The sequence below is a fragment of the Delphinapterus leucas genome, chromosome 1, assembly GCF_059928025.1.
Source record: "Delphinapterus leucas isolate spDelLeu-1000000601 "Yukka" chromosome 1, BTC_Dleu_Yukka2, whole genome shotgun sequence".
In the NCBI taxonomy this organism is placed as follows: domain Eukaryota; kingdom Metazoa; phylum Chordata; class Mammalia; order Artiodactyla; family Monodontidae; genus Delphinapterus; species Delphinapterus leucas.
This window is the reverse complement of record NC_143129.1, coordinates 93,253,080-93,268,485: the sequence shown is the minus strand read 5'-3', so window position 1 is coordinate 93,268,485 and position 15,406 is coordinate 93,253,080. Positions and strand designations below refer to the sequence as shown.

Below are 15,406 nucleotides of genomic sequence, written 5' to 3'. Positions count from 1 at the left end.
GGGGGAAAGCCACGGGTGGGTGGGTGTGGTGGTGTGATGAATTGGGCAATTGGGATTGACATGTATACACTGATGTGTATAAAATTGATCACTAATAAGAACCTGCTGTATAAAAAGATAAAATAAAAATTAAAAGAAAGATGCTAAGCTGTGACAGCAATAGGAAAAGAATACCAACCGCACGCAGTAGCTACCTAAAAAAATAAAATAAAATAACCGTCACTACAGTCAAAGTAACAAACATATTCATCACTCACAAAATATTGTTCATGGTCTTTTGTGATCTCCTCTTCTTGTCCTTCCCTGCTCCCCCTCTATTTACCCCATGCCATACTCCTCTACCCCAGTCCCCAGGCAATCATCCATCTGCTTTCTTTTGCTATAGTTTTCATTTTCTAAAATGTTATATAACTGTAATCACACATTAGGTACTCCTGTTTTGTCTCACTTCTTTCACTCACCTTAATCATTTGGAGATTCATCTATGCTCTAGAGTGTACCAACAGTTCATTCCTTTTTATTCCTGAGTAGTATACCATTATATATTTATACCACTGTTTATTTATCCATTCACCTGTTGTTAGAGCTCTAGGTTGTAAATTAGCTTCCTGGACCTAATTCCAACATATGTGTGTGAGGCGGCTTCCCCACACTAACAAGCAATTCTTGGAGACAAGCAGAGTGTCCAAGAATTCAACTCAATTCTGACACTGTCTACCCAGAGATAGAATCATATTCCATGAGTAAAGGGCTCAGTCCCACAAGACTTCCTTCCATTTAAGATACCAGTCCCAAGCCCAGGTTGTAACCTGTGCTTCTGACCTACTTCCTATAAGTCAGAAGTTCCCATAACTTCTTTTTGGAATCTGGATAGAAACCCTTTATCTCATATGTGATTTGGAAATATTTTCTCCTCATCTGTGGCTTGTCTTTTCTTTCTCTTAACAGTATCTTTTGAAGACCAGAATTTAAAAAAAATTTTATAGAAGTCTAATTTATCAGTTCTTTTATGGATTGTGCTTTTGGTGCCTTATTGGAGAATTCTTTGCCTATCGAGGTTGCAAATATTTTCTCCTATATTTTCTTCTGGAGTATTATAGTTGTAGGTTTTATATTTAGGTCTATGACCTATTTTTTACTTAATTTTTGAGATATATGTATCCAAATTCATTTTTTTGCATATTTGCAATATCCAATTTTTCCAGTATCATGTTGAAAAAAATATCCTTTCTCTGTTGTATTAACTTTTTATCTTTGTTGCAAATCAATTGTTCACATATGTCTAGTTCTCTATTCTGTTCCATTAATCTATTTGTTTATTTTCATGCCAATACTATGCCTTCTTTATTGTTGTAACTTCATAGAAAGTAGCAAAATCAGGTAGTGCTTGTCCTCCACCTTTGTTCTTTATCAAATTTGTTTTTGCTATTCTAAGACCTTTGCATTCCCAAGTGAATTTTAGAATCAATATTCAAATGTCTACAAAGAAATCTGCTGTGACATTGATTGCAATTACAATGAATCTATTGATAAATTTGGGAAGAATTGACATTTTAACAGCACTGTCTCTTAGCCCATGTACATGGTATATCTCTCCATTTATTTATATCTTTTTCAATTTCTCTCAGCAATATTTTTTTGTTTATTTATGTTTGGTTTTTAGTTTTCAGTGTGTAGATGTTTCACATCTTTTGTAAGATTAATTCTTAAATATTTCATAGTTTGATGCTATTGTAAATGTATTTTTTAAAAATTGAGTTCTGAATATTTGTTGCTAATATGCAGAAGAACTATGGATTTTCTTTCTTTATTTAAGTATAGTTGGTTTATAATATTGTGTTATTTCAGGTGTACAGCATAGTGATTCAGTATTTTTGCAGATTATACTCATTATAGGTTATTACAAGATGATGCATATAATTCCCTGTTCTATGCAGTATATCCTTGCTGCTTATGTATTTTATATATAGTCATTTGTATCTGTTATCCCATACCTTTAATTTGTTCCTCCATCTTCCCTCTCCCATTTGGTAAACACAAGTTTATTTTCTATATCTATGAATCTATTTCTGTTCTGCATATTCATTTATTTTTATTATATTTTAGATTCCACATGTAAGCGATATCATATAGTATTTGACTTTCTCTGACTTATTTAACTATGCACAATATTCTCTAGGTCCATGCACATTGTTGCAAATGGCAGTATTTCATTCTTTTTTATGGCTAATATATATATTATATATATATATTTCTTTATTCAATTCAATATCTTCTTTATTCAATTGTCTGTTGATAGGCACTTGGGTTGCTTCCATGTCTTGGCTATTTTCAATAGCCAATAGGCTATGAACTTTAGGGTGCAATTATCTTTTTGGATTAGAGTTTTTGGTTTTTCTCAGTATATAATCATGAGTAGAACTGCTAGATAATATGGTAGTTCTATTTTTAGTTTTTTGAGGAAACTCCATAGTTCCTTAGTGGTTGCACCAATTTACATTCCCACCAACAGTGTACAAGGATTCCCTTTTCTCCACATCCTCACCAACATTTGTTATTTGTAGACTTTTTGATGACAGCCATTCTGACAGATGTGAGGTGATACCTCACTGTGGTTTTGATTTGCATTTCTCTAATAATTAATGATGCTGAGTATCTTTTCATGTGCCTGTTAGCCATCTATCTGCATGTCTTCTTTGGAAAAATGTCTGTTCAAGTCTTCTGCCCGTTTTTGATTGGATTATCTGGTTTTTTGATATTGAGTTGTATGAGCTGTTTATATATTTTGGATACTAACCCCTTGTTGGTTGCATAATTTGCAAATATTTTCTCCCATCCCATAGGTTGTTTTTTTATTTTGTTGATGGTTTCCTTTGCTGTGCAAAAACTTTTAACTTTAATTAGGTCTCATTTGTTTATCTTTGCTTTTATTTCTTTTGCCTTAGGAGACTGATGCAAGAAAATATTGCTATGATTTATGTTGAGAGTGTTCAGCCTATGTTCTCCTCTAGGAGTTTTATAGTTTCTGGTCTTACATTTAGGTATTTAAACCATTTTGCATTTATTTTTGTATATGGTGTGAGAGAATGTTCTAACCTCTCTGTTTTACATGTGGCTGTCCAGTTTTCCCAGCACAACTTTTTGAAGAGACTGTCTTTTCTCCATTGTGTATTCTTGCCTCTTTTGCCATAGATTAATTGATCATAGGTGCATAGATTTATTTCTGGGCTCTCTATTCAGTTCCATTGATCTATGTATCTGTTTTGGGGCTGATACCATGTTGTTTTGATTACTGTAACTTTGTATTGATCTTATGGATAAAATCTTATAGAAAAGCCCGCAAGAACTTTTTGGCCAACGCAATAGTACGTGTGAAGTCTGGGAGGGTTATAATCCCAGCTTTGTTCTTTTTTCTCTGTACATTGACCAAGTATCTCCCAGACTAAGATATATCTATAGATAAATTATTGTTTAACTAGAATTTGAATTAATTTAACTCTTAAGATGTAAAATTTACCAGTCCTTATCTCCAAATTTTTGAGATTCCTTACAATAGCCCTTTGCACAGGCAATATCAGGTAATGAAATAGAATGAAATAGACTTGAATATGTCAAGTCCCAAAGAACAGTACTAACTGCCATGGAAATACAAAGGTTTTCAGCTGGATTGATGAAGGAGGTGACATTCAAATAAACACATTCAAATGAGTGTAGTCTTTCTGAGCAGCTAACTCTTGACTATGAGGCCTGGGAAATACTCAAATCCATCTAAATAAACATGGGTTCCATTTATTGAGTACAGGTCATACATCAGTCTCTTTGGTAAGATGATTTAACCTTTACTTCTACCCTATAATGTATAAGTATTACCTCATTTTACACAGGGATAAATTGTAACTGGAAATGTTAAGTAGGTTTACAAATCTCACACACCTGTTCAGTGACGTAGGTGAAACTTGACTTCAACTTTGACTTCAAAGCCTACGTAATAAATCATTATACTTTTATTTTTTTACCTCTTAAGCATTTCCAAATAAAATTAAAATCTACCTTTATTTTAACTTGGTTAAAGTAATTATTAACAATTAAGAATAATTCTGAGGGTCAAGATAAGAAGGAAGGGAAAAGAGAAGGACAAAATAAAGAAATAGGAAAATGGTATGAGATAGATATAAGTATTTGACCTTTTTAACAGAGAAGATTACTCTATTATGTAACATAAGTAGCTCATCAGGCTTATTTATAGCCTGAATGAACTATCACTTAAGACCATCTGATTTCTGGGTATCTTGACACTGCAATGAGGGTATGATGGATTATAAAAGCAATCTATGCACTAGAAAAAGCATAGTTCTAATGGGAGAAAAAACAAAAATTGACTTTATTGCTTTGTATATCAGTCTTATGTGCAGTTTTAAAATATGAGTCACTATACAGAAACTCATTACTTCTGAGAGAAAATTCAAAACTGTGTATCTGGATCTCTAGAATTGAGGACCAGACTGTGGATACGGATGTCCTCACTGAAAAATGAAATTATATTTTTAAAAATTTCAAGCTCTCATTGTAATCTCTTTTTGTTTCTTCACTGGATATTTGTTGCTCAATGTTATCTCTGCTGTAAGGTTGACATTTTCTGGAGGGTTGCTATTGCTTAGTCATGTTTATATCTCCCACAGCACTTAGAACAGAAAACACCATATATGTTTCTTCAGTAGAAGGATGAATGAGGCATAGATATGTTCCCCACATTTTCATGTGGAGAAGTTCATAGACCAAATGTATAGTGTATATGCATCTCAGAGTATATAAGAAACTGGTGGATCAAGTCACTGACCTTCTCCACAGCTGATTGACCAGCCTATCCCTGATCCCAGGGCTTCCTTCAGTCCCTGAGCACTGACATGGTATGTGTCACTGACTCAGCCTCCTCTAAGAATGGCTCTATTGCTTACTTCTAGAGTGCTTAATTTAATGTTAAGCATCTTTAGCTTGCTGAATTGAAACAAACGTGGTGTCCAAGATGAACCAATTGGTTCCTCAGTTCAGAGACTAAAAGAGCAAGAAGTTTGGGGAAACTTTCCAGAAAAGATTCACAGCTCAAACCCAAGGTGATGCTGGAGATCCTTGAACCCTGGACATATGTGTCCTCTGATCTCTGGTGCCACTTTGCAGAGCCAGGTCACTTATGTCCTCTTTTTTTCCTTCTACATCTTAGGGCAAGAATATCTCAGCATGGGCATGAGTAGCTTGAAATTGCTGAAGTATGTCCTGTTTTTCTTCAATTTGATCTTCTGGGTAAGTCTGTCTCTTCTGAGCATGGTTGAACTCACCTCTTCCTAGCTACACTCTACTTCTCTCTCCTCTCCTGAAGAGCCTGGTGTGGAGTGGAGCCCACACATGCCCAGGTCAGGTGCAGTATACACAGCCTAATAAGAAGGGGATGATAATTTTCTCCCCTCTTTCCATCCTGCCATAATATAAGCCTGCAAAATTGAAAGATACCAGTGCAGTAGAGGATACTGTTTCTCTGGGAGCTTTAGGCTATTACTGCTCACTGCTGACATCTATGGGTCAGAAACCTAAGACTCTACATTCCCTGTATTTAATGGCTCTTTTCTTCTTGCTCCCCCGATGCCCAAACCTAACCCCTTGGAAAGAATAGATGATTGAAAAGGAAGTCACCTTTTCTGGCGAGGTGTCACTATACCAGATTAAGCAATTGAATTTCAGACATAGGATAGGTTGGTACTCATGTTTCTATGAGAAGATTCTTAAGAGTTTGGCTTCTCTAGTTTTCTGCCAAGAAAGATGAACTTCTCAACCAGGGTATTCCCTTTACATGGTTGTGGTTTCCAAAGGGAAGACCATATATAAGTAGTTGAGGGAACAAGGAGTAGGGATCTGAATCATGAAGATCTGGAAGCAAGAGTGGGAATCTGAAGCATGAAGATACTGTGTTACCCATAGGAATGAGCTTTCCCTGGTATCTGATATGGGTAGGATGAGGCATGAGTGGGACATCACAGGAGATGATAACTTTTTTTCTAAGGGCATGGGGAAATCTGGGTAAAGAGTTTGTTGTGTAGAACCAATAGAAAAAGGTGATTATAATCTCATGTAAGTGAGTATGAGGAGATATTCAAGGACCACATTTTATTTCAGAATGTTATGTGATTCTTCCTTTCAGCTCTGTGGCTGTTGCATTTTGGGCTTTGGGATCTACCTCCTGATCCATAACAACTTTGGAGTGCTCTTCCATAACCTCCCCTCTCTCACGCTGGGCAATGTGCTTGTCATCGTGGGTTCCATTATCATGGTGGTTGCCTTCCTGGGCTGCATGGGATCCATCAAGGAGAATAAGTGCCTGCTTATGTCGGTGAGTTACTCTCACAGTTGATGTGGTGCCCTAAGTGGGGCGACATGATGCCTTGGCTTAAGCCACAAGCAAGATATTTTCTGGCAACTCACCTATTAGTGCAGGGAAATCATAGGAACATAAAATTGGCACCTCAGGTAAGTCCACTCTGTCTAAACCAGTAGTATTTTGTTCTTGACTGTGGTCTTAGGGATAGATAAGAGAGGGCATCGCTATCCTCCTTGACATCCATTTTACACTGTTAATGACGACCTTATCATAATAATTTGCCTTCATAACTTTTATTTCTTCTTTCTTTTTCCTATAGATTTCATCATTTATTTTATTTTTAAAATTTTCATTGGAGTATAGTTGATTAACAGTGTTGTGTTGGTTTCCAGTGTACAGCAAAGTGAATCTATTATACATAAACATATATCCACTCTTTTTTTGTTTTTAGCTTCTTTTCCCATGTAGGCCATTACAGAGTATTGAGTAGAGTTCCCTGTGCTATACAGCAGGTTCTTATTAGTTATCTATTTTATATATAGTAGGGTTTCTATGTCAATCCCAATTTCCCAATTTATCTCCCCCCATTTCTTATTTATATCTGGTTGAAATCAACTGTCATCCATCTGCCTAAATCCTCCTCACATTAGTATATATTTCCAGGATCTGACTCAGAGTCACTAACTGATGGAAAATATATTCTCTAGATTCTTCTGAGTGCTGTAACCCTCCTAAAATGGCAGAGGATGCTTACCTATCTGATATCTGCACTAGATACACCATAGTTTGAGTGACCCAAATGGGTGAAGGCCTAGGCTGCAGCTGTTGAGGTCTAACATGAGAGATGCTAGAGCTTTTCACTTGCTCCCTGTCAGTTACCTATCCTAAGGAACACCTTTAGACTTAGGTTTTTCCTCTAAGATCTATGGAGGAAGAGCTCTTCATTCCTCTGGTGTGCTCAGAACAGAGCTCGGTATAACAGTGCCACTCTATCCATAAATATGGGTTCCCAATCACCTTTCTTTTTCCTCAAGTCATGTGGTTAATCTTCTTTCCATTATGGGTGAACTGTTAAACTGGAGTCAAGAGATAGAATAAGAGGGCTTCCCTGGTGACACAGTGGTTAAGAATCCACCTGCCAATGCAGGCGACATGGCTTCGAGCCCTGCTCCAGGAAGGTCCCACATGTCGCAGAACAACTAAGCCCATGTGCCACAACTACTGAGCCTGCACTGTAGAGCCCTGCGAACCACGACTACTGAAGCCCATGTGCCTAGAGCCCATGCTCTGCAACAAGAGAAGCCACCGCAATGAGAAGCCGGCGCACAGCAACGAAGACCCAACACAGCCAAAAATAAATTAATTAATTAAAAAAGAAAAAAAAAGGGGGATAGAATAAGAAAGTCCTTGTTCTCAGATAGTTCCCAGACTAGTGGCAAAAGATGGAAGATTATAGACTTGGGAAAAAGGTTTTAAGTAGTCAAAATTTGTGTTGGGGTAAAAAATGAAGGAAAGTGAATAAGTGAAAATGTGTTTTCTGTTAATTGTGATTGGCATAAGCACCTAGAGTTGGAGATAAATATGAGTTAAGATCATGATTAGAGCGCCTTTTCTCCCCATCTGTACAGGGCTCCTCTCAACCTCTACCATTACCTTCCTCCACCCTAAAATAGCCCTTTGCTTGCAGAAAGGACCAGGCCCCAAATTCTAAAGACACATGGTTCAGTTTACTAGTTTTTGCTCAGTTGTTTCAATAGGCTGATGCTAAAACTTCTTCATTGATTCAACAAATGGTGTTGCCTATTCATTATGCACATGGAGCTCAGTGGGCACAATGGGTAGAAGCACAATGGGAAGAAGAGAACAAAGTTAGAAGACAGCTGATCTGCCCTCTAGAGTCTTAGAATATAGTTGTAGGAAAAGAACAAATATTCCTCACAAAACAAGAGAAAGCTTATGAAGGCTCAAACAGGCAGGAGCAGAACCTCCTGCACATGTGCAGAGACATGCCTGGATGCTCCCAGGGTGGAGTAGAAGTGGGGGAGGAATGAGGATCAGTGCTGTGAGCATCTCTCTTCTTTGCCCCAGTTCTTTGTCCTGCTGCTGATTATCCTCCTTGCTGAGGTGACCTTGGCCATCCTGCTCTTCGTGTATGAACAGAAGGTAAGTTATAGAGAATCAGACTCATTGTTGTATTGCTAAGAGTGGGTAGTGTGCAGTGGAGAAGAAATTGGCACAAAATAAGTCCTATAATAGAGTTAGAATCAAAGTAGAAGGACGAAGGAAAGAGGGATTAATTGCAATTGGGGAGAGAAAAAAAATCATGAAGGAGATTGCATTTGAGTGGTGTTTTGAAGGATGAATAGGAAGAACGGTAAAAAAGCAAGTTTATCTTCCTCCTATTTACCTATTTACTTTTCTCCATGTGTTTGGCAGTACAGAATATCTGTCTCAGTGCCTAAGAGAACTCATGCTTTGATTGTCCGTTTTCCTCCTTTGTAAAACCAGAGTTCTGGAAGGACAAGAGACCACTGTGTACTTCTTCCTTCAATGCCATCTCATCCTTAGCATTTCTTCCTATATATAAGCTCCCTCCCCTCACTTCCTAGTTCTGAGGAGACCATTTGGAAGGGAGGAGCAGATGGAACCATTTTATTAGCCTACATTAGAAATTCCTTGTTCCTTGAACTCACTTGCTTTTTACAATGTCTTCTCTGCTGGAATGTGCCCCACCCAGCTGAATGACTATGTGGCTGAGGGTCTGACTGACAGCATCCAGCAATATTACTCAGACAACAGCACCAAGGCGGCATGGGACTCCATCCAGTCATTTGTGAGTACAAGTGGAATTCTCCTCAGCTCAGCCCAGACATAATTTTCCAACCTCAGTCCCTGGGGACTAGACGGGTCTTCCTTTCATGAAAGTTTCAGAATCTAAGGTCCACAGCTCCTAGGTTAAGAATAATGTTTGGCTATCACAAACAGGAGAGCACAGGAATCAGCTTGATTGGTACAAAGTTGTCTACATTCTCTTTTACCCTTCATCCACTCGGGCTCATTTTTTAAGCCCTACTAAGATGTAAGAAAGACCCAGACATGTTATACTGGATTCGTTTATGTATTTTCCAAAATTTTTCTGAAAACAGAAATTGTTTAATGCAAGAAATCTCTTTTGAAGTCCTGAGTAGCCCAAATCATTCTTGTTATCTAGCTCACCAGCACCCCATTCCTCATACCCTAACCCACCAACAAACATACATATTAACTCCTGCCTTGGTGGGTTGGGGTCAGGGGCCAGCATGACACTGGCACAGCTTGTGTCTCAGACAATACCATTATGACCACATGGAGCCACCTGTGGCCCTGCTATGCCTGCTTAGTGTGGAGTAAAAGAAATAGCACAGGGCTTCCCTGGTGGCGCAGTGGTTGAGAGTCCGCCTGCCGATGCAGGGGACACGGGTTCGTGCCCCGGTCTGGAAAGATCCCACATGTTGCAGAGCGGCTGGGCCCGTGAGCCATGGCCGCTGAGCCTGCGCGTCCGGAGCCTGTGCTCCGCAACGGGAGAGGCCAAAACAGTGAGAGGCCCGCGTGCCGCAAAAAAAAAAGAAAAAGAAATAGCACAGGAATTAAAGCCCAGAGACCAGGATTGGGTAGTCTTGGAAAAGTCACTTAACCTTTCTGGATCCCCAATTCTTTCTTTTTCTTTCTTTTTTTTTTTTTTTTAAATCCTGTTTAGAAGCCTTCTTATTATAGAATTTCTAAACTTATACAAAAGAAAAGAGAATAATAGAAAAATGTATCTCTGGGTACATATCACCCAGCTTCAATAGTCAACATTTTGCCAATATTGTTTTAGCTAACCCTCTATACTTTTTTTGCTAGTATTTATTAAAGCAAATAATAGATATTATATCATTTAAAATTAAATATAAAGATAATAACTTCCTTTTTAACAAACACTTTATTTATTTGTTTATTATTATTATTTTTGTGTGTGGTACGTGGGCCTCTCACCGCTGCGGCCTCTCCCACTGCGGAGCACAGGCTCCGGACGCGCAGACTCAGCGGCCATGGCTCACGGGCCCAGCCGCTCTGCGGCATGTGGGATATTCCTGGACTGGGACACGAACCCGCGTCCCCTGCATCGGCAGGCGGATTCTCAACCACCGATCCACCAGGGGAGCCCCAAACACTTTATATTTTTAGAGCAGTCTTAGGTTTACAACAGAACTGAGAGGGAGGTACAGAGATTTCTCATATACTCCCACAAATGCATAGCCTCCCCCATTATCAACATCACTCACTAGAATGGTACATTTTTTTAGATGAAGGATGAGCCTACATTGACACATAATTATCATCCAAAGTCCATAGTTAACATTAGGGTTCACTCTTGGTGTTGCACATTCTATGCATTTGAACAAACTTATAATGACATATGTGCATCATTATAATATCGTACAGAGTAGTTTCCCTGCCCTAAAAATCCTCTGTGCTCTGCCTATTTATACCTCCTCCTACCCTCATCCTTGGCAACCACTGATCTTTTTATTGTCTCCATAGTTTTGCCTTTTCCAGAATGTCGTATAGTTGAAGTCATACTGTATATAATCATTTCAAGCTGGCTTCTTCCACTTACTAATATACTTTTAAGATCCCTCCATGTCTTTTCATGGCTTGATAGCTCATTTGCTTTTAATGTTAATATTCCATTTTCTGGATATACCACAGTTTACTTATTTATTCACCTATTGAAGGACATCTTGGTTGCTTCCAAGTTTTGGCAATTATGAATAAAGCTGCTATAATCATCCATGAGCAGTTTTTTTTCTGTGGACATAACTTTTCAACTCCTTTGGATAAATACTGAGGAACATGATTGCTGGTTCATTTGGTGAAAGTATGTATAATTTGTATAAAGCCTCCAAATTGTCTTCCAAAGCATCTGTACCATTTCTCATTCCCACCAGCAATGTATGGGTGTTCCTGTTGCTCCACATCTCATGAGTATTTAGTGTCAGTGTTCCAGATTTTGACCACCTTCATAGGTGTGTACTGGTAGCTCATTGTTTTAATTTTCATTTCCTTGATGACGTATAATGCGGATTTTCATATGTTTATTTGCCATCTGTATATCTTCTGTGGTGAGGTGTCTGTTAAGGTCATTGGTTCATTTTTTAATCAGGTTGGTTGTTTTCTTATTGTTGAGTTTTAAGAGGTTTTTTTTTTAAAATATTTAGGCAAAAATCCTTTATCAGATGTGTCTTTTGCAAATATTTTCTCCCAGTCTGTGGCTTGTCTTCTTATTCTCCTGATATTGTCTTTTGCAGAATATAAGTTTTTAATTTTAACTGAGTCCAGCTTATCAATTATTTCTTTCATGGGTCATACCTTTGGTGTTTCTTCTAAAAATATATCTTCATAATCAAGGTCATGTAGGTTTTCTCCTGTATTATCTTCTAAGATTTTTATAGTTTTGTGTTTTACTTTTAGGTCTATGATCTATTTGGAGTTAATTTTTGTGAAGGGTGTAAGGTCTCAGTCTAGATATTTTCTTTCTTTCTTTCTTTCTTTCTTTTTTTTTTTTTTTTTTGCATGTGAATATCCAGTTGTTCCAGCACCATTTGTTAAACAGACTATCTTTTTTCCATTGTATCACCTTTGCTCTTTTGTCAAAGATCATTTGACTATATTTTTGCAGGCCTGTTTCTGGGCTCTCTAAATCTATTTGTCTATTCTTTCACCAATACCGTACTGTCTTGATTACTGTAGCTTTATAGTAAGCCTTGAAGCTGGGTAGCATCAGTCCTCCAACTTTGTTCATGTTCTTCAATATTGTATTGACTATTCTCAGTCTTTTGCCTCTCTATATAAACTTTAGAATCAGTTGGTTCATATTCATAAAATAACTGGCTGGGATTTTGATTGGGGTAGCACTGAATCTATAGATCAAGTTGGGAAGAACTGATACCTTAACATTGAGTCTTCCTATCCACGAACATGGCATATCTCCCCATTTACTTGGTTCTTCTTCGATTTTGTTCATCAGGGTTTTATGAGTTTTTTCCTCATACAGATCTTGTACATATTTTGTTAGATTTATATTGAATACCTAAGTATTTCATTTTGGGGGATGCTAGTGTAAATGGTATTGTGTTTTTAATTTCAAATTCCACTTATTCATTGTTGTAATATAGGAAATCAATTGACTTTTGTATATTAACTTTATATTCTGCAACCTTGTTATAATTGCTTGTTAGTCCCAGGATTTTTTTATGTCAATTCTTTCAGATTCTCTTCATAGATGATCATATCACCTGTGAACAAAAACAGTTTTATGTCTTCCTTCCCACTCTGTATACTCTTTCTTTCTTTCTTTTTTATATTTTTGTGTTCCCCTCTAAAGTTTTCACTGTGTACATCTCTTATTTTCCCTAATTCAGTTAACATTTTTATTACCAATATTTTGAATCCTTTATCTGTAAATTATTTCTATTGCATTATTTATTTATTCAGAGGTTTTCTTTTGCTCTTTCAATTGAGAGCAGGTCCTCTGCCTTTTCATTTTGCTTAACTTTCTCTGCCTCTATTAATCTAGGTGAAAGAGTTACCTATTGCAGTCTTGAAGGGGTGTTGTTATGTGGGAGTGTCCCTGTATAGACTATGCATGCCCAAAGCCTTTGGTGGGAGAGCTGGATTTGATGTGGATGCAAGTCACATCTTTCCTTAGTGTGTGCTGACAGCTATCACCTTGGTGGTGAGTGGGGCTAGAGATGGAAGGACTAGATCTAGACCCAGATGTAAGGTGGAACTTCCCCTCTGCTCAGTGATCATCACTGCCCTATCAGTGGCAGGGTCTAATCCAAGTTGCTGGAGCCAAAGCCCTGAGAGTCAGACCTGAACTGGCTCTGTTCCCTTTAAGTGTGTGTTTTCCCCTCTGCCTGCACTGGAGCCCTTGACCCAGAAAGAGGAAGTGCTGAAGCAAGTGGGACCCCTGTGGGCTCTTGGCTCATGTCAGCTGAAGACAGACATCTGAGCTGTCTTTGATGTGCTGCTTCACAGACACCTGCAATTGTTTCCCTCATTCTGCTCAGAAGCAGCCTTGGGTGCAAATCCCCTTGTCCCTCACAGCCAATCACTGCCCCCAGCCTCTGCTTCCCCTGCCCTGTTGTGGAGCCACACCTCAGGGCAGGTGGGGTCCGCATGAACTCTCAGTGTATGGCGGGCGGGGGGAAGGTGGTGGAACAGCCTCCATCAGAGATCTAGGATGTTTCTGATGCACTGCTTGAGTAAACACCAACAATGGCAGCTGCTGCTCCACCCAGGCTCCGCCCCGATACTGGGTCACCTCTGTGTTCCATGGTTTCCATCTTCTCCTTGGTCATGGTCACCCCAGATCAAGTGCTGCACTGTGACATGGGGCCAGAGCATTTGCTTGGCTTGGGTTAGGGCATGTGAGTAGGTGGTTGCAAGAAATCTGGCAGCTGTTAAAGCAAACATCTCTCCACCCTGTCTTGGAGGCAAGCCAGCATGCATGCGCTCCTCACAAGTGGAGTCCAGGCTTCCACGGCCCTCCTGTTGATCCAACCAGTACTCCAGTCAGACAAGGTACCTTTTCTCCCAAGCATAGGAACCCACGACTGGGGCTCCAAATTTGGGATTCTCACCACTCACTCCCCAGCGTCGGTATCCCACCCATGCATTCTCCCTTTTACTCTGAGTTCCCTCCCAGGGGCACAGGTCCTGACCTAATCACTTTTTTCCCCTTCCTACCCAATTATATGTGTATTTTTTTTCAGCCTTGGTTGTACAGGATTCCTTCAGCCAGTTTTTAGTTAGTTTTCAGTGAGATTTTTTTTTTTTTTTTTGCGGTACGCATGCCTCTCACTGTTGTGGCCTCTCCCGTTGTGGAGCACAGGCTCCGGACACGCAGGCTCAGCAGCCATGGCTCACGGGCCAGCCACTCTGTGGCATGTGGGATCTTCCCGGACCGGGGCACGAACCCGTGTCCCCTGCATCAGCAGGTGAACTCTCAACCACTGCGCCACCAGGGAAGCCCTCAGTGAGAATTTTTCCACATGTAGATGTATTTTTGATGTGTTCATAGGGGGAGGTGAGCTTCACGTCCTCATACTCCACCATCTTGATCAATCTCTCCAGGCCACCTTTTAATTTTGATGATTTTCTCTATTGATTTCTTATTTTCAATTTCATTGATTTCTGCTTTAATTCTCATTTATTTTTCTTCTTACTTTGAACTTAATTTGCTCTTTTTCTAGTTTTCTAAGATATACACTGAGATTATTGATTTTTTGATCTTTCTTCTTTTCTAATATTTTTATTCAGTGTATCAATTTCCCTCTAAGCACTGCTTTTGCTGCATCCCATATATTTTTATAAGTTGTGTTTTCACGTGTGTTTTCATTTTTGTATACATTTTCCAATATTTTTAAATTTCTCTTGAGATTTCTTCTCTGATCGTGTGTTATTTAGAAGTGTGTTGCTTAATCTTCTTGTAAAATAAGGTCTATTTAATACACCTAAAATTTTACAATAATTCTTTAATATCATTAATAAATGTCTATAATCATTTATCAAAAAATATTATTTTTAATTGGTTTCTTCCAACCAAGATCCAAACAAGGTCCACATATTATATTTGGATAATATGTCTCTAAATCTCTTTTAATTTATGACAGTATCTCTCTGTGTTCATGCTATTTACTTGTGGAAAGAAATTAGGTTGTTTTTCCTATAGAATTCCCCAATTTCTGGATTTGGCTATTTGCTTCTCAAAGGATTTTAGCATCAGGGAGTCTCTGTCTCCCATACTTGTGAATCTGGAGGCTTGATAAAGGTTCCATTTGTGGTGAGACTAACATAGATATTTCCTACAGCATCACACAAGCAGGCACAGAATATCTGATTGTCCTACTTTTTGTGATCTTAAGACTTGTTGGTGAGTGTCAGAGGACAGAGGGAACAAAAACTGCCCAACAAACTGAGAAGGCATCTTGAGACCAAAAAGCGAGGCATGCA

General features: G+C 38.7%; 1 protein-coding gene across 2 annotated transcripts in view; it reads left to right on the top strand.

The window, feature by feature from the left end:
* Positions 1-15,406, top strand: part of CD53 (CD53 molecule) — a 32,209-nt gene that overhangs the window by 12,458 nt on the left and 4,345 nt on the right. The window contains exons 2-5 of one of the 2 annotated variants that reach the window (XM_022584101.3): positions 5,219-5,298; positions 6,191-6,379; positions 8,456-8,530; positions 9,105-9,200. In XM_022584101.3, coding sequence (XP_022439809.1) covers positions 5,236-5,298; positions 6,191-6,379; positions 8,456-8,530; positions 9,105-9,200 — 423 coding nt within the window. In that variant the 5' untranslated portion in view covers positions 5,219-5,235. The remainder of the gene's footprint in view (positions 1-5,218; positions 5,299-6,190; positions 6,380-8,455; positions 8,531-9,104; positions 9,201-15,406) is intronic. The other variant, XM_022584102.3, reaches the window with a different exon arrangement.